Source organism: Muscardinus avellanarius (assembly GCF_963383645.1).
Source record: "Muscardinus avellanarius genome assembly, chromosome: 1".
In the NCBI taxonomy this organism is placed as follows: domain Eukaryota; kingdom Metazoa; phylum Chordata; class Mammalia; order Rodentia; family Gliridae; genus Muscardinus; species Muscardinus avellanarius.
In genome coordinates this window covers 60217804-60237245 of record NC_137786.1, presented here as the reverse complement: position 1 = coordinate 60237245, position 19442 = coordinate 60217804, and the positions used below count along the sequence as shown (strand labels likewise).

General features: G+C 34.5%; 1 protein-coding gene across 2 annotated transcripts in view; it reads right to left on the bottom strand.

The window, feature by feature from the left end:
* The window catches only part of FCHO2 (FCH and mu domain containing endocytic adaptor 2), a gene marked incomplete at both ends in the record, with an annotated part of 128266 nt that overhangs the window by 35919 nt on the left and 72905 nt on the right, over nucleotides 1-19442 (bottom strand). For both annotated transcript variants that reach the window (XM_080690658.1, XM_080690659.1), the window contains 7 exons: nucleotides 3108-3199; nucleotides 5961-6003; nucleotides 8242-8266; nucleotides 8832-8843; nucleotides 10111-10282; nucleotides 10523-10599; nucleotides 17445-17469. In XM_080690658.1, coding sequence (XP_080546784.1) covers nucleotides 3108-3199; nucleotides 5961-6003; nucleotides 8242-8266; nucleotides 8832-8843; nucleotides 10111-10282; nucleotides 10523-10599; nucleotides 17445-17469 — 446 coding nt within the window. The remainder of the gene's footprint in view (nucleotides 1-3107; nucleotides 3200-5960; nucleotides 6004-8241; nucleotides 8267-8831; nucleotides 8844-10110; nucleotides 10283-10522; nucleotides 10600-17444; nucleotides 17470-19442) is intronic.

Here is a 19442-nt window from a genome sequence, read left to right as displayed (position 1 = left end):
CTTAGCTTATTATTTTTCAAGAGACTTTTCTGAACCGGGGATCAAACGGAGGGTGCCACACCTGCACTTTGCCACTGAGCTACATTCCAGCCCCTTATTTTATTTATTTATTTATTTATTTGTTTATTTATTTATTTACTTATTTATTTATTTAGTGGGATACTAGGGATGGAACCCAGGGGAATTCTACATGTGAGCTACATCCCCAGCCCTATCTTTTTTTTTTTTGGTGGTACTGGGGTTCCTGGAAGCCCTTCTACCTCTGGCCTACACTCCCAGACCTATGTTTACATTTTTATTTGGAAACAGGGTCTCCTAAGCCAGCACATGCAGCTGGCTTCGAACCTGCGCGATCCTTCTGTCTCTGCCTCCCAAGTGCGAGGATTACAAGCGTGTGCCATCATGCCCGGCTTTTTTTCCTTATTTTGAAACAGAGTTTCACTGAGTTGCTAAGGGCCTCACTAAGTAGCTGAGCATGGCCGGGAACTGGATCCTCCTGGTCTCAGCCTCCAAGTACTGAGATTACAGACATGTGCCACCATACCCAGCTTAGGACCAGTTTTTAAAACAAGAAAATCACAATAATGCATTGATTATATTCTGTTCAAGTGATGGCTTGATAATAATCACTATGTAAGAGGATAACCTTCTCTTTTGAGCATCACTAACACTTTTAAATGATGCTGTAACTTGTGAGCTTAAAAACTTTTTATTCTATACAAGAATGTTAGAGACATATACTAAAATGAATTTAAAACAGCAAAAGGCAAACCCATGTTCTATCACTGTCTTAACTGTTGAGCATGGAATGAAGAACGTGAACTGTTTCTTTACCTAAAGTAAAGGGATATGTGTGAAAATATTTTTGGATAGGTAACAAGAGAAAGAACATTTCTGAAAAGAGACAGATTGTACTAAAGAAATAGGCAGAATTTTGAAGAAATTTTCGTATTACTAAAGCCTCTGTATTATCAGTTTGAACATTTTTGTTAAAGATTTTAGTAAATAATTTCTAAAAGGATGTTAACCAAATTTAAAAACACTGCTTAGGACTCTTCATTCTAAAGACAAAACAGCATTCGTATTCTCTCTCTCTTTTTTTTTTTTTTTTCCCCCCGGTACTAGGGATATAATCCAGGGGTATTATACCTATGAGCTACATCCCTAGCCCTATTTTTTACTTTTATTTTTTTGGTGGTACTAGGGTTCCTGGAAGCCCTTCTACCTCCGGGCTACACTCCCAGACCTACTTTTACATTTTTATTTGGAAACGGGGTCTCCTAAGCCAGCGCGTGTGGCTGGCTTCAAACCTGCGCAATCCTCTTGTCTCTGCCTCCCAAGCGCGGGGATTACAAGTGTGTGCCACCATGCCCGGCCTATTTTTTTATTCTTTATTTTTAAACAGAATCTCATTGAGTGGAAGAGGGCCTCACTAAGTAGCTGGGGCTGTCCTCGAACCCGTGATCATTCTGTCTCAACCTTCCAAGTACTTGGATTACAAGTATGTGCCACCACGCCTGGCTATTCATATTCTTACTAAACACAAAAGAGAACTCAACAGAAAACTGAGTTTTTCTGTACAATTACTTTCCTTATATGATGTATTTGTAATTTTAGTTTTATAACAACAAACAGAAAAAAGTGCCCATTGAGAAAGGCTATCTAATGCTACTTCAGAATATGTTCACTATCAATTGACTGGTTTTCTTTTTGCTCTTTTCTAAGTATTAGATGTAGATTACTTTCCCATTAAAATTTCATTCTAACATTCATTTGTATAATTCATTTCTTTTAAAAATATTTACTCCCTAAACAGTCTAATTTTAAGTACTAATATTTATTTTACTACTAGTAGTAAAATGTTACAACATGTTTTTGTTGTTAATCTGCCGAACAGTGATAGACAGAAAAATGATCTTAGAATTTCGAAATTTAGAATTTAAGAAATCTACATTAAATTTTGTTTCCATCATTTCCTAGCTATATGATTTTGGGAGAGTTACTTATTATCTCTAAGCTTTATTATTTTCATCTATAAAATATGGACACACAAAAAAAGGACTTTAAGCAGATGTTAACGTGATGAAATAGAATGAGGTACTTCTAGCATAGTGACACTGAATTTAAGAGATTTAAGTGCTAGCCCCATAATTCCAGCATCCTTGGACTTCAAATACCATATGGAAATTCAAAATCCCAAAGAAGAAGGTGGAAAGTCAGTTTAAAGTGGTTTTGTTTTGAGCAAATAATAGTTTTATATAAAACACATACTTGATGGCTGTTTTAATTTTGGGATAATGGGAATTCCATATTTTTTTAAAGAAAAGAGAAACACATTCTTTAAAAAAAAAAAAAAAAACTAAACAGCATTCACCAAGGCAGGTGTGGTGATGTACACCTTTAATTTCAGTACTTGGGAGGCAGAGACAGAAGAATTGAAGATTCAAAGCCAGCCTCAGTCATTTAGCAAGGCCCTCAGCAATATACTAGGGCTAGAAGTGTAGACTGAAAGCAGAATACAACCCCTGGGTTCAATTCCCAGTGTACCCCCGCAAAACAAATCATCAAGTTCTTTCATACATTGTTTGGGAAATGTTAAAGCCTTTCTGGGAAGCAGTTTGACAATAAGTATCAGTGAGCATGTTTTATGACCCATATATTTTTATGCTGATTATGACAAAGATACCATATGAGATGTAAACAAAATTTATTATTTCTTCTGATTTATATAATATTGGAAAATTAGAAGCAACTCAACAAAGGACTAGTCATATTAGAGCATATCTATGAATTTGAATTATCTATAAACAGTAGGAAATACACCTAGGTAATGGTATGGAATGATGGCTAAAAATAAATATACCATTTTTAAGTCTCTGTGGTATCTGAATAATTTTTAATGTTTAAACTAGAGATCTTTAAGCTAAGTTAACAAAACCAGTATAAAGTTACTTTTATATGGAAGTATGATCAGAGGACAAATTTTTTTAAGTTTTAGATTATCAAGTATAACATACAAGTAGTAAATAAATCAATTAGCAAAAAAGTAACTACTGTAATTCCTCAAGCCAAAAAATACCCTAAAAAATGTAAACACATATATTTACCTGATGATGATGAAGTTAGTGAAGCTGAAGATGATGAATCAAGAGATGGTCCAAATAGGGGGTCCCATGCAAGCAAATCACTGGTCCCTTTTCTAACCACACCATTTAAAAATAAGAATGTTAACAAAAGATATTTATTAGTAGAAAATCTACTCACTTATTTTTATTTTATAGAATTCTAACAGCTCAATATATGTGATTAAAAAGTTAGGTACTTTACCAATGGTCTATGTGAAGAAAATTAAATAGACTTAAACCAGATTCAAGCAAAATCTATGATAATATTAAATAAAGTTGGCAAGGGAAGGTAAGGAAGATTAATCTCCAATGATATTGTTAGACTCTGAACTTTGGAGACTATCAGAATGGGAGTAATGATTTCAGTTTTACAAATGAAGAAAAGCAGCAAAAGAAGTCTAAACAAACTGTCCAAAGACATAGCTACTTGATTCTAAAACAGTCTTCGCTCACCGGGCATGCTGGCACAGGCTTGTAATCCCCGCGCTTGGGAGGCAGAGACAGGAGGATCGCGCAGGTTCGAAGCCAGCCACACGCGCTGGCTTAAGAGACCCTGTTTTCAAATTAAAAATATATATATATAAAATAGGTCTGGGAGTGTAGCCCAGAGGTAGAAGAGTTTCCAGGAATCCCAGTACCACCAAAAAAAAAAAAAAAAAGAAAAAGAAAAAAAAAAACAGTCTTGGCTCTGCTGATTCACACCTAGCTCCTCATCTAGAACAGGAACTTAAGTGATATAAAGCCCATTAGAAAGGTAGTTTAAATATTTTAATGTATCAAACTGTCAATACTTTAAAAATGTTTTAGGAAATCTTAAAGAGAAAGCAGGTATACTACACTGAAAACGATAGAATTATCTAAAAATACATATCCAGTATGCACCTATGAAAGCATACTATGAACGCATACTATGAAAACATACTGTACCTTGTATTATAAAAGCCTCACATTATAATTGCTTCAACAATTCCTAAAAACCATGTTTTAAACCCCCAAACAATGTTACTTGTAAAATGATTAACAGCATTGGGCATGGTAGCACATTCCTGTAATCCCAGTACTTTGGAGACTGAAACAGGAGAAATGCAGGTTCAAGGCTAGCCTCAGCAATTTAGCAAGTCCCTGCACAACTTAGTGAGACCCTGTTTCAAATAAAAAATAAAATAGTGCCAGGCGTGGTGGCGCACGCTTGTAATCCCTGCGCTTGGGAGGCTGAGACAGGAGGATCACACAGGTTCAAAGCCAGCCTCAGCTACTTAGTAATAAGGCTTTCAGCAACTTAATGAGACCCTGTTTCCAAAAATATAAAATAGGTCTGGGAGTAGAGCCCCGAGGTAGAAAGCCCCTGAGTTCCATCCTCAGTACCACCAAAAATAAATAAACAAACAAACAAACAGGCCTGCGGGTGTAGCTCAGAGGTAGAATGTCCCTGGGTTCAGGTCCCTGGTACCACCAAAACAAACAAACAAACAAAAACTCGAATAAATAATATCGCTAAGCCGGGTGTGGCGGCACACGCTTGTAATCCCTGCGCTTGTGAGGCTGAGACAGGAGGATCACACAGGTTCAAAGCCAGCCTCAGCTACTTAGTGAGGCTTTCAGCAACTTAGTGAGACCCTGTTTCCAAATAAAATATAAAAAAGGTCTGGGAGTATAGCCCGGAGGTAGAAAGCCTCTGGGTTCCACCCCCAGTACCACCACCACCACCAAAAAAAAAAAAAAAAAAAAAAAAAAAAAATTTGCTAAATTAGTGCCTCAAAACATTAAATCAAAGAATATTTTTACAGATAGAAAAGTGCATTGGCTTAATATTTTAAATATTTTAATTATTCAGCATTGGCTTAATATTTTTTATTGTTTTTAAGAAGAGCTGGCAAATGTGGTCTTTTCATCATAAATGAAACATTTCCTCATTTTGAAGCTCATTAAATAGTCTACTTTATAAAATCCTAGTTGAAACTGAAGAAATAAATGAGGAAATTTCCATGACAACTAGCTGAAATACAGACATATATGAACTTGGGTTATCATCATCTATTTAGATACAGTGAGCCCCCCAAGGCCAATTTCAATTAAACAGATTTTAAAAATCATTGCAAAAATATCATTAAATGAAAAATAAAACACCTAAAAACTGCAACATGGCATTTTGAAGTTTAGAACAGGATGATTACATTTTACTGGTATTGAAACTTCAGAGGTAACTCTAGAAAAAAGGACAAAAAGAAGAATACTTAAATTTTAAAATTGATAGAAAGGAAGAGATATACAAGCAGAATGGAGACGATTTTCAAGGAAGTGAAAAATACTTTGTATGACACTTTAACAGTAGATGTATGCCACCATACATTTGTTTTTTTGTTTTTTGTTTTGGTGGTACTGGGGTCGTGGAACCCAGAGGCTTTCTACCTCCCAGCTATACTCCCATACCTATTTTATACTTTTTTTGGAAACAGGGTCTCACTAAGTAGCTGAGCCTGGATTCTAACCTGTGCAATCCTCCTGTCTCAGCCTCCCAAAGCATGGGGATTACAAGCATGCACCACCATTCCCGGCGCCACCATACATTTGTCAAAATCCACAGAATATACAATACCAAGAGTGAACCCTAACATAATCTCTGGTCTCTGGGTGATTTTGATGTGTCAAAATGCAGGTTCACCAACTGTAACAAATACACTACTCTGGTGAGGGATTCATGTAAGGGGATTGTGCTGGACATATGTAAGGGCAGAGAGTATATGGGAAACTTCTAGACTTTCTGCTCAATTTTGCTCTGAACTTAAAACCTGTCTTAAAAGAACCACTAAAATAATTAGTAAACATGGAACTTACTCATTGGGTAGAACAGATGGCTTTGATTTTGTTAACTCCTCATCTAATTAGAAAATTAAAATGAGAAAAATTCATAATCTGAGAAAGCATTTTAGTGAGAAGAGAAACTCTATACACATATCTCAATGCTATGAACAACTTTAATTTTGGAACTGATAACGTAAATATAAATAACTTTAAAAAGAAATCTGAATTTCTTTCAGATTTCTGAATCTTGATTTCTTCTAGCAGCTTCTATATGAAATTAACTATGATATTCACTAAAATAAAATCAGTGTTTAAAAGAGAAAATATGGGCTGCAACCTTATAAATCAGAGTAAATGTTTAAATACTTATGTAAGGTTTACTCAAGAATTTTATATAAAAGTAATTTTCAAGTTCTAAGAATATTAGCAATCATACTGACCCTATTTTAAAAAATTAAAATTTTTATAGCAACCTGGAACAACAGTCTGTTCTAAACCCTTTTTGCCTTTGTCGTGTTTCTCATATCATAAACAAGGAATAAACAAGAGATTAGCACTGGCAATGCAAAATCTGTACTGGGTGCATAAGCAACTTCCCTTGCACCTTCATATTATGCATCACCAAACAACACCTGATGAATGCAAAGTAAATAAATAGGGGAGCTATCGCAGGATAGACAGGAATACCATACTGTACACAAAGCCCATTCACATTACATTCTTCCATTTGTTCAATTTGGCAATTTGTTCTCCCTCCAAGTATTAACTATACTGTTCTCCATCTTTCTGCATTTTCCCCTTATCTTCGTAACTTAGCAGTCTCTATTTATCCTTATTTTTCCAGCATCAAAGCTACAATCAATATTTCATTTTCAATGGAAAAAAAATTAACAATTCTTTGTACATGTGCTAAATTTTAATTAGGATTGATGTTTGGGGTTTTGTTAGACATTCTGTTTACAAAATTACATTGGTTTCAAGTGGGCTGTCTCAATTCTAATTTTTCCCATAGCCCTTATTTTTAATGCATAATTCTGCAAAAGTATGCTAATACCCTCAGAGTGTTTACATTAAGTCACTATTTTCAAAATCATATAATAAAGAATTACAATTGTTTTATGATTTAAAAATAGATAAAGCTAAAGATGACTCATTCTATAAAGGCCTTCTGGCTCCACAACAGAGTATGCCAGTAAAACATTTTTAACATTCTTCACCAGAAGTTGCTGTTTGGCTTTCTTGATTTCTAAAAATGTTTTAGCCTTGTATTAAAGTTTAAGGCATGTCTAAAAGTGCTCCAAGAAATAATACAGATGAGTTATTTTATGTTTAAAATAATTATCATTAGCTAGGGATGGTGGCACATGCCTGTAATCCCAGTTGTTGGGAGGTTGAGACAGGAAGATCCCAGGTTCCAGGGTAGCCTCAGCAACTTAGCGAGACTCTCTTGCAAAATAAAAAAGAAGCCAGGCGCGGTGGTGCACGCTTGTAATCCCCGTGCTTGAGAGGCTGAGACATGAGGATCACGCAGGTTTGAAGCCAGCCTCAGCTGGCTTAAGAGACCCTGTTTTCAAATAAAATATAAAATAGGTCTGAGAGTGTAGCCCGGAGGGAGAAGGCCCCTGGGTTCCATCCACAGTACCACCAAAATAAATAAATAAATAAATAAGAGCTAGGGGTATAGCTCAAGAGATAGAATGGCCCTGGGTTCAATCTCCAGCACCAAAATGAATGAATGAATGAATGAGTCTTTAAGCTGATGATTAAGACTGGTAATGAGCTGGTCATGGTGTCACACACCTGTAATCCCAATACTTAAGAAGGATCACAGTTTTGCAACCACCTTTTCCAACCTAGTGAGCCCTCAGCAACCTAGTGAGACTTGTATCAAAATAAAAAATAAAATTGGTCTGAGGGTATACCTCAGAGGCAGAATATGTCCATGAGGTCAACCCCAGTACCACATTAAAAAAAAAAAAAAAAAAAAAAAAAAGCTGGGCGTGATGGCGCATGCTTGTAATCCTTGTGCTTGGGAGACTGAGACAGGAGGAACCTGCAGGTTCGAAACCAACCTCAGCTACTTAGTGAGGCTCTCAGCAACTTAGTGAGAACCCTATTTCCAAATAAAATATAAAATAGGTCTGGGAGTATAGCCCGGGGGGTAGAAAGCCCCTGGGTTCCACCCCCAGTACCACAAAAAAAAAAAAAAGAAAAGAAAAGAAAGGTATGATGAAAAGACCATTTATTTTAATAACAATGTAAGGCTGGTAAATGTTAATAGATATAAAATAACCAATCCAAGTGAAACACTTACTTGACAAATTCCTATTCATCTGTACCTAAAACAAAAATGCAAAGGTTAACGACTAGTAAACAAATAACTGAATTTCAAAACAAATTATTTGGTACAATATTAATACTAGAAATCTAGTTTTTAGATTTTTTAAAAAATATATCTGTTCAACTGTAAACTTTATATAGAAAAGAACTTTCAGTAATCTTTGTTTTATAGTAAAAAACAAAAATACATTTACTTTAGTATTTAATACAATGTTCTTAAAATATCAAAACAGTATCTAGAGCAAGATATTGTAACTTACTAATCTAAATTAACAATTTTTTTTTTTTTTTTGTAGTACTGGGGTTCCTGGAAGCCCTTCTACATCTGGGCTACACTCCCAGACCTATTTTTACATTTTTATTTGGAAACAGGGTCTCTTAAGCCAGCGCGTGCGGCTGGCTTCAAACCAGTACGATCCTCCTGTCTCTGCCTCCCAAGCGCGGGGATTACAAGCGTGCGCCACCACGCCCGGCACTAAATTAACAAATATTTTAAAAATTAAAGTTAAATATTACAATGATATTTTAAAGTAAACAGGCAAAAATATAAAATCTTGCACTTACTGGACTGTGTCTCTAGTAGTACATGGAAAGAAAAAGAAAGACATAGTGTTCAGTATAGACTTTAAATTATCCTATTTTCTTGCTCTAATAATTTTTTATTCTCTTCTGAATCATACCTAAAATATAAACACCTTAAAAAACATACACTGTTAGAGGAGAGAAAAGTGCTAGATAAGCAAACTGGGCAAGAAAATATACTCAAGGATAGCCTTTTTTTCAAATCTAATATTAACTATTAAAATTTTCAAATTATTATTTATTTTCTGAGTATAAAACACATGTTTACCTTAAAAACAAATAGGAAAAGAAAGAAAAGCACAAAGAGAAAATTTAATACCACCTATGACCTCACTTAACCAGAGAAAGATGCTTAACATTTTGGTATGTGGAACATTCTTCTAAGCTTTTATTATTTTACATATGTTTTAAATTGGTTGTGCTCTTAGCCGGGCGTGGTGGCGCACGCTTGTAATCCCTGAGCTTGGGAGGCAAAGATAGGAGGATCGCACAGGTTCGAAGCCAGCCGTGCTGGCTTAAGAGACCCTGTTTCCAAATATAAAAAAGTTATAAAATAGGTCTGGGAGTGTAGCCCGGAGGTAGAAGGGCTTCCAGGAACCCCAGTAACACCAAAAATAAATAAATAAATAAATAAATAAATAAATAAATAAATAAATAAAATTGGTTGTGCTCTTATGTAGTAAAAATTTTTAATGGTTCTTAAGTCTCTAAAACATCATATTTAAAGCAAATCTTTATATAATTCAATAGTACTTTGATGTTAAGTAGTAATGATACATTAAAGCCTCACTTTAGAAATCACTTTTGGGTTGGCAGAATAGTTCAGTGGTAGAGGTTTGCCTAGCATGAGCAAGGTCCTGGATTCAAACCTCTGCAAAGGTTATAATTTAATTTTTAAATTAATTTCCATGGAATTTCCTTTTGTATAGTTAAGAAAACATGGAAGAAAAACTATAATACTGGATGAGGAAAACATTAATGCTCCCAATTCATAAAATTCTGAGATATACCGCACTGTTGGTATATCTAACAAGGACAAAAATAGTGAATTCTCTAAATTTTCTTGTAAAATACTTTCAAAAGCAAGAAAAACTAAGCCAAACTCATTTATTTGCCTATATAAAAATCATAAACTATTTTCTCTTTCAATGTGCTTAATTATTGCTAAATGATGCCATTTTAACTAACCAGTCATAGGTAAATAAGGTAAAAAACAAAGGCTTTATATAAAGATTACAAATTTGCTCCTGTTCTTACTTACAGATATTGCTGGGGAGAGTGTTATATTCCCTATAGATAATTTTAACTCATCCAAAGAAGCCACTGTGTGATGTGAGTTATTTGGATGCACAGGCTTGATTTCTATCCGGTACTTCTTTGGTTCTTCATCTTCAGAGTCAGAATCACTAGATGAGTAGAAATGGTTCTCTTTGGTATGTGAGTATCAGTTAAAGAATTTAGTTTCCAAATTATGTTAATGCATAAACAGTTCTCCACACATTTACATACAGGAACAAAAGGGTATTATAGAATAACAAAACTATTAAGTTTTTAAAATAGAAACATGCTAGATGAATAATAAAGAATAAGACTTTATTCTAAAAATTTGAGGCAGCTTTTGGTAACACATTATTTTATGTTGACTCATATGCCAACATAATCCCTATGAATACCCAAATAATAAAAGGATATCATTCTGATTTGCTTCTGGTTTAATACTATAGCCTTCTTCATCTACATCAGGAATATTCTACGAGAAGAAGAAAAAAGAAATACTATAATGACTTCAATGTGCAAAAACTATTAAAGATTAGCAAAACTTTCTTAACTATCACTAAAGAAACTGAATTATTTATCAAAAATTAACAGGCTAGCAAAATTATTAACACTGTAAGAAAATTACATCTTATTAGCTTTAAATAATACTCTATGCTTCAGATGTCTCAAGAAAGATCTATAAAACAGAACACAACTCATAATTTCAAGGTAAGAAATTGTCAATTCAGAGTGCTCAAAATCTAGTTTTTGTTATGCATCAGAAAGAATAGTGTGTTTTTTTAAAAAGTATTATCAAGCCAAATATCCTCAATGGTATAAGAAGCTATATGGAAATAAAAGATACAGTGCCTCTTTAATCAGCTTGAAGTCTGGGTACACTAATCTATCTCTCTAGGATACTGCATAATTATCTGTCAACATTTTATAGAGTCATGTGCATTCTCAGGGAGGTAGCCTTCATAAAATAAGAAAACAGCAAAAACTGGAACCTAAATCTGTTCGAGCCTCTAGAACCAAACATCAATTTACATAACACAGAGACAGAAAACATATTATGAAAACACAATGAACAAAATCCAAACTAAAATAAAATGCAAAACAAACCAGCCAATCTCTTCAACAAATTTAAAGGAGAGAATGGATAGGTGAGAGAGAGGAAACAGAGGAGGAAGGGGAGAGAAGAGGGGGACCTACAGATCAAGGGAGACTTAAACATACCAACAAATTCAAACAAAGTGTAACAAAACTGACAATAATGTTAAGTATAAAGACTGAAAGGTTACCTGAAAATACTAAAAACTTATTGTAAAATTATTTAGGTGTGTTGATATTGTGATTACATTTTACAAAGACACATGAAGTACATTCAGATGAAGTTATATTATCCTAAAGTTTAGCCATGAAAAAAGGATGGGGAGGATTTGCTATGGAAAGCTAAGCTGACTGATGAGTATATGAGAGATCATGAGACCATTATATGTATATTGCATTTGTTTAAAATTTTTTACAGTAAAAAGTTAAAATAATTTAGCAGGCAATATAAAAGCACAATTGCTAAATATTATAATTCAGATGGAAATTAGTTTTGAAGCATTTTAAAAGAATCAGAAAGAAGCTTTCTCTTCATATCACAAAATCCCCATAAATGAAAAGAAAGAACACAGCAAACAAGGAGCCTTAACACAAATATAAAGAGGAACAAACCAAGTGTTCAGGAAAAGTTTTCTTCTAAGTTACAGAAAACTGGGCATACTTGAAAGCAGAAGAGTAAGGTACTACAAAAAGGAAAAGATAAAATGGAAACAATGTCCTCGCAGAGTCAAGAAAAAAATAAAACATGGAGGCCCAAAGTTGGTGCATCAGGGCACACCTATATTGCATGTACTCTGGAGGCAGAATCAGGAGGACCACAAATTCCAGGCTAGTTTGGTCAACCCTGTCTCAAAATAAAAATAGGGATGTAGCTCCTTGGTAGAATATCCCTAGGTTCAAACCCCAGTACCATGCAAAACAAACAAACAAAACACAAGGAGGCCCATATCTTAGGAGCTTGAAAAAGAAAGGACAAGAACAGATGTTTGGGTAACATTACCAATATTTGTGTAGACAACCAATTTTTCACAAATCTTTAAAAGGAAGAAATAAAAGAACAAGGTTGTGTGTGACTGGGTCTGGAGTATGATGAAAGGAGAAGAAAAGCTGCCATTTACCAGAAGCTTAAGTAAATTGATATATAGACAACAATGGAAATTAAAAAAAACTACCAAGAAAATCAAAATTATGCTAAGATATCAAATACAAAAGCCTAAAAATAGCCGGGCGTGGTGGCGCACGCTTGTAATCCCCGCGCTTGGGAGGCGGCGACAGGAGGATCGCGCAGGTTCGAAGCCAGCCGTGCTGGCGTAAGAGACCCTGTTTCAAAAATATAAAATAGGTCTGGGAGTGTAGCCCGGAGGAAGAAGGGCTTCCAGGAACCCCAGTACCACCAGAAAAAAAAAAAAAAGCCTAAAAATACACTCATTGGCAAAACTGTTGGGAAATGGACTCTCATAGTTTGCTGGTATAAATATAAAATATAAAAATAAATCTAATAAAACTACATATGCATTTATCCTTTCACCCAGGAACTCTACTTCTAGGAATTCGCCCTAATAATTTAACTCCAACAATTAAAAAAATATAGATTTGGCATAAGGCTATTCATCAAAGATTATTTTAACTCAAAATCTTTAGAAATAACCTAATTGTCCAAGCTGTGATGCAGAAAACCTTAAGGAACTTGGCCTGCATAAATGACATATTTTTCACAATTTTGAATTTCTAGAGTCTAGTTAGTGTGCAAGAATGAAAATTACTCTTCAAGAAAACAGAACCGGGCATGGTGCATGCTTATAATCCCAGTATTTGGGAGGATGAAATAGTAGAATCCTAGGTTCAAAGCTAGCCTCAGCAACTTAGTGAGGCTGTAAGCAACTTAAGGAGACCTTACTTCTAAACAAAAAATAAAGTATGGGCAGGGGCTGTAGCTCAGAGGCAGAATGTTCAATTCCTAACACCACAAAATAAAATACATAGATAAATAAAACTACTGAGAATAATGTGAACATAATAAAGTTGGTTGTAGGAGAAGACAACTGGGTAGAAGGGGAGAGGGAGGGAGATAAAGACATTTCTCTCAAAGTTTACTCATGTAGTGAAGGAAATATTTTTACCTTTGCAAATAAACACATAAGTAATGGAAATAAAGGGTCATGGTATATTAACTTATGCTAAGATGGACTCTAAAAATATTATACATAGCTAGGTGTGGTGGCATCTGCCTGTAATCTCAGCTACTCAGGAGGCTCAGGCAAGACTGCAAATTTATGACCAGCCTTGATAATTTAGACTCTCTCTCAAAAAAAGTAAAGGGTATCCAGGTACAATGGCACCCATCTGTAACCCCAGTATTTGGGAAGCTGAGTGAGACAGGAGGATAGGAAACTCAAAGCTAGCCTCAGCAATTCAATAAGACACTGTTTCAAAATATAAAACAAACTGACCAAAGAGCAAACATAAAGGGTGGGGAATGTAGGTCAATGAGAGAGTGCCACTGACTTTAATATCTAGTACTAAACAACACACACACACACACACACACACACACACACACACACCCACAAATATTAAATCAGATATGGTAAAAACAGGAGATAAAGATTTTTTTATTATTCTCTCATTTTTGGTCAGAAATTATTTCCAAGTAAAAAAATTTTTAAAAGAAAAAAGACTCTCAAATACTAGGAACTCCAGCAAAAATCTTACTAGAAAGATCAACTGTTCTTCCTAATCACTTTGTAAAGCTCAGCAAGAGAGACATAAAGTATTGCAAAGGGAGGCACAATACAAGACCAAAAAGAACTGAGAGCAGCCTCTACATGACTAGAGCTTCCAGAAAAAGAATAGTCTACTAGAGCTACCAGTGAGTTAACAGGTAGAAATCAAGAGTAAACATGAAATATATAGTGTAGGGTACAGAGCAGATTTTCATAGATAAAAATATGTAAAATGTTATGACACTAGAAACAAAGCACTTTCTCTGGCCTCTACATATTGCTAGTTAATATATAAACATAACCTTAAGATATTTCAAAAATAAACTTTCCAGTGTGAGCTCACTAGAAGTCAGAAACAGTTTCCAAATTCTTTAACCCTATTCCAACTACCCTAGAAATATCAGGTACAGGAGTTCCCCATTATCTACTGTTTTACGTTATAGACTTTCAGTTCCCCAAGGTCAGTTGTGGTCTAAAAACATTAAATTGAAAAGTCCAAAAATCAATAATTCATAAATCTTTTTTTTTTCTTTTTCTGGTGGTACTGGGGTTCCTGGAAGCCCTTCTACCTCTGGGCTACACTCCCAGACCTATTTTTATATTTTTATTTGGAAACAGGATCTCTTAAAAGCCAGTGAGGGTGGCTTCGAACCTGCGTGATCCTCCTGTCTCCACCTCCCAAGAGCAGGGATTACAAGTGTGTGCCATCACACCAAGCAATAATTAATAAATCTTAAATTAACTTTTATGACAGTATATTTTTATAATTTTTGTTTTATTATTGCTGTTAATCTCTTATTGTGACTAGTTTATTAAACTGTGTCATAGGTATATGCATATACATTGGACAAAACATGTATGTTTGTGGTTTCAGGCATTCCCTAGGGATCTTGAAATAAACCCTCCTTGGATAAGGACAGAGTGCCATATATAATCTCCTAGAGGTTCTAGCAGAGATTGGGTAAATGACACCACTTTGTTTATAATGCACTATATAGTATGGTACAATCATTTAGAAGATCATCAAGTTATTTTCGATAAGGCTAAATGAGCTGATTATATGGGGGGAGGTCACTAGAGATCTACCTCTGAGCTACAATCCTACCCTTTTTGTTTTTATTTGGAAACAGGGTCTCAGTAAGTTGCAGAGGGCCTCACTAGGTAGCTGAGGCTGTCCATGAACCAAGATCCTCCAGTTTCAGCCTCCTGAATGCTGGAATCATAAGCGTGTGCCACCACGCCCGGCTTAGCACTTTAATTTTTTATGAAAACTGCTTTTATTCTATGTCCTTTTCCTACTTGTCACTTAACTTTTATACTAACTTGCATAAAAATGTTATAAATGAAAGAAAAAATTTTATAAAAGGAAAAAATAAAAAATGAAAATTTTATTTCCTTATATAATAAAGTCCCTTGTCAAATGTCTTGAAAATACACTGTTAATTTGTGTTTGGCGATTAATTTCAATTTATGGTTTATTTTTTCTAATTTTACAAATATCTCAATTTTACATCGGTTTGTTGATCATTTCTTATGTGGCATTAAAATTTTGCATTTTCATTAGCCCATTCCTAATTCCAGGAGAGTACTGGCTAAACTTCAAAATTGGATAACTGAAACTGAGAGAATTAAAAAAAATGTTTTTTATTTTTCCCGGCAAAAGATGGCACAAACCTGTGATCCCATCATTTGGGAGGCTAGAACAGGAAGATTGCATGTTCGAGGCCAGCCTAGGAAACTTAGTGAGATCTTGTTTCAAAAAATAAAATAAAATAAAATAAAATAAAATAAAATAAAATAAAATAAAATAAATAAAATAAAACAAACAAACAAAAAAAAAAAAAAACCAGGGCTGGGGTGTTGCTCAGAGGTAGAAACTCTCTGGGTTCAAGACCCAGTACCACACACACACAAAAGTTTAAGAGAGTCTATAAAAAATAAAAACATGAAATAGTAAAAGATTTTATTCACTGCTGCAATAATCAAATAAATGCCATAAATAATTCAGAAATAAAAAGCATGATGAGAGCTGCAGTAAATGCCAGCCATCTACTAACTTCACATAGGGAAATAGTAAGTTAAATGTTATAACTCCAAAGAATTCTAATGATTTTAATTCTCTAATTCATTAGAAGTCTATTTCTTAATTTTCATATGAATTCATTAACCGATCATAGTTTTCTTATTTTAATAAAGCAGAAAAATGAAATAAAGATACAAGTTTTGGCTAATTTACATAAAACCTACTGTTTCACAAAATATTTTTAGTTCTTTATACTAGTATACCATTATACTGTAAAAGATCAAAAAGGCTTGGGGCCAAAGGAAACAATGGTTATATAAGCAAAAACAATATGTAAAAGAAACCGAATATTTAAAACTCCTACAGTTATCAACATGATCAGTGTCTAAAGACCAAATTGAAAAATATGTCTGTCTATACATTACTAACAACAGTATTTGGTAAATTTACCCGATTCTACCATACTCACCAAGAGCTCCAGCTGAAATCTTTAATTACATAAAAAGAACTAAACTTAATGAAGAAATATAAACAAACCTTTCTTAAGACAAAACAAACAGCACAAAAATATACTAAAATAATACTAATACTATTGTTTCTAAAATGATAATCTTTTAAAGTAAGTTTAAATGCATGAAGAGATAAAGTTGTATTTAAATTAGTAAAAACACATTATAAGATAAAGTGTGCAGATTTGTTATCTGGCATGTTTCCCCCCAAAAAAAGCATGTTGCTATGTTACCACTCTAACTTTGTGAGTAAAATGTCCACTTTTCAAAGGTAAGTGAGAAATTTCATAAAAAAGCACCTGGCAATGTAAAGCGAAAATGTATTTTAAAAATAATCTTAGAGCCAGGTGTGGTGGCGCACGCTTGTAATCCCCGCACTTGGGAGGCAGAGACAGGAGGATCATGCAGGTTTGAAGCCAGCCACGCTGGCTTAAGAGACTTTGTTTCCAAAAAAATATATAAAAATGGGTCTGGGAGTGTAACCCAGAAGTAGAAGGGCTTCCAGGAACCCTAGTACCACCAAATCATCATCACCATCACCATCACCATCACCATCACCATCACCATCATCATCATCATCATCATCATCATCTTAATAGAGATTTCACAAACCATAGTGATTTTTTGTTTTTTTGTTTTATTTTGTTTTGTTTTTGGTGGTACTAGGAGTAAATCTAGAGGCTTTCTACCTCCGGACTATCCTCCCAGACCTATTTTATATTATATTTTATATTATATTTGGAAACAGGGTCACACTAAGTTGCTGAGAGCCTCGCTAAGTAGCTGAGGCTGGCTTTGAACCCGTGCGATCCTCCTGTCTCAGCCTCCCAAGAATGGGGATTACAAGTGTGCGCCACCACGCCTGGCTTAGTGTTATTCTTTTAAAAGACTAGTTAATAATTCAAATACGATAGTTTTTTTTTTAATGAAAATAGCTAATTTGAGTTGTATCAAAGGTAAATTTACTTACCAGTGAATCTGCATCAGGGCATTCCCTATTAAAACAAAGTATCAGAAGCATTTAGCTATTAGAACTGTGTGTTAATTACACCACATTTAAAGTACTTACCTTGGTATCTAAACATAACATATTTTAAAATAACTCTACAAAAATATTTAGGGAAATCAAATTATGAAGATTAAAATATACATAACAATTATAATATTCAAAAGAAGGAACTCCTAGACCCATGATACCTGACAAAATACTTCACAAATATGTTCTATTCTCTAAAATACTTCTCCATGAATATACTCATCCATAATGTCATGGAAGTTGTCAGTTCTATAAAGCTTTCTAATAGCTTTTTATTCTTTAAGAATAATTTATAAGCGAAGGTCTTAGATCTATATTTAAAGTGGCAAATAGTGTAAAACTTTAAAACCAGTGGATAAACTTTTATTTACTGGTAAATAGTTTTTAATATTATCATTTAATTTCAGCTTCATTTGAAGTACTTTTCATAACTCAGTCCAGACAGCAGTCAAAACTATTTTTCTCAAGAGTTTCACTTTTGGGCTTTTCAGCATGCCCCACGCATGCTGCTTTTCTTCTCTTCCCCTTCTAGTTCCTAATAATTTTGTAATAAGGACTTACTGAAGCTGAGAAAGAAAGGAAGAAAGAAGAAAGAAAGAAAGAAAGAAAGAAAGAAAGAAAGAAAGAAAGAAAGAAAGGAAGGAAGAAAGACAGACCTAGTTTTCTTTAAGTATGCTAAATAAGTAGACTTCCAGTTGGACTAATTTTCTAGTCAAATGCAGTATTACCTAAGATCTGGTTTTCTGTCATTTAACTAATGAACAAATATGAATTTGTACGTAAAATAAATACATGAAGTCCAAGTTATAAGGTAAAATTAAGATCACTGAGGTCATGAAGAATAAGAAAGAATTTCTATTTTATACAATCTAGAACAAATGCACAACAGTTAGAATAGAGATTTAAAAGGCACTCAGAAAGCCAGGCATGGTGATATACACTTGTAATCCCGGTACTTGAGAAGTTGAGACAGGAGGATCACAGCTTTTGAAGCCAGCCTCAGCTACTTAGTGAGGCCCTCCACAACTTAGTGAGACTCTGTTTCAAAATAAAGAATAAAATACAGGGCTGAGGATGTGGGGAGGTAGAATCCTCCTGGGTTCAATCCCCAGCACCACAAAATAAATAAATAAATAAAAGGGACATAGATGTTTGACTTAAGACAATGAATGCATATAATAGCAGAATCTTATAGAAACAGGTCATCTCTATTAATCCAAAGACTAAGCACAAAGCAGAAAAATCTACAAATCAAAGCGTTCTGATAAAGAAAGACAGGATAAAATAGACTGAAAAATTAAAAGGCAGGAAAATTACTCTACTGCTCTTAAACTAAACTGAAGCACCAAAGACACAGGGTAAATCAAACCCCACCATCTTTACAGCCACCTAAAAGTCACTTTGAAAAAGTGGGGCTCCATAGCACATGCCTGTAATCCCAGCCACTCAGGAAGCTGAGGCGGGAGAATTGCTGGCGCTCTATAATTCTAGACCAGCTGAGCAACATAGCACAACTTCATCTCAAAGAAAAAAGGGAAAAAATGTCATTTAAAATTATTGTTTAAAACTATGCCTCCTGCCAGGCATGGTGGCACATGCTTGTAATCCCAGTACTTGGGAGACTGGGACAGAAGGATCACACAGGTTCGAAACCAGCCTCAGCTGGTGAGGCTCTCAGCAACATAGTTAAGACTCTGTTTCCAAATAAAATATAAAATAGGTCTGGGAGTATAGCCTAGAGATATAAGACCCTAGGTTCCATCCCCAGTACCACAAAATAAATAAATAAAACTATGCCTACTTTGAGAAATGTTTCAGAAGGTGCAATAATAGTAAGTTCAATCCTTCCAGAGAATCAAATCAATCAAGATGTTAGGACATTTCTACCTTCCCCCTTTTTATTATTTCTATTTTTATTTTTTTCAGTACTGG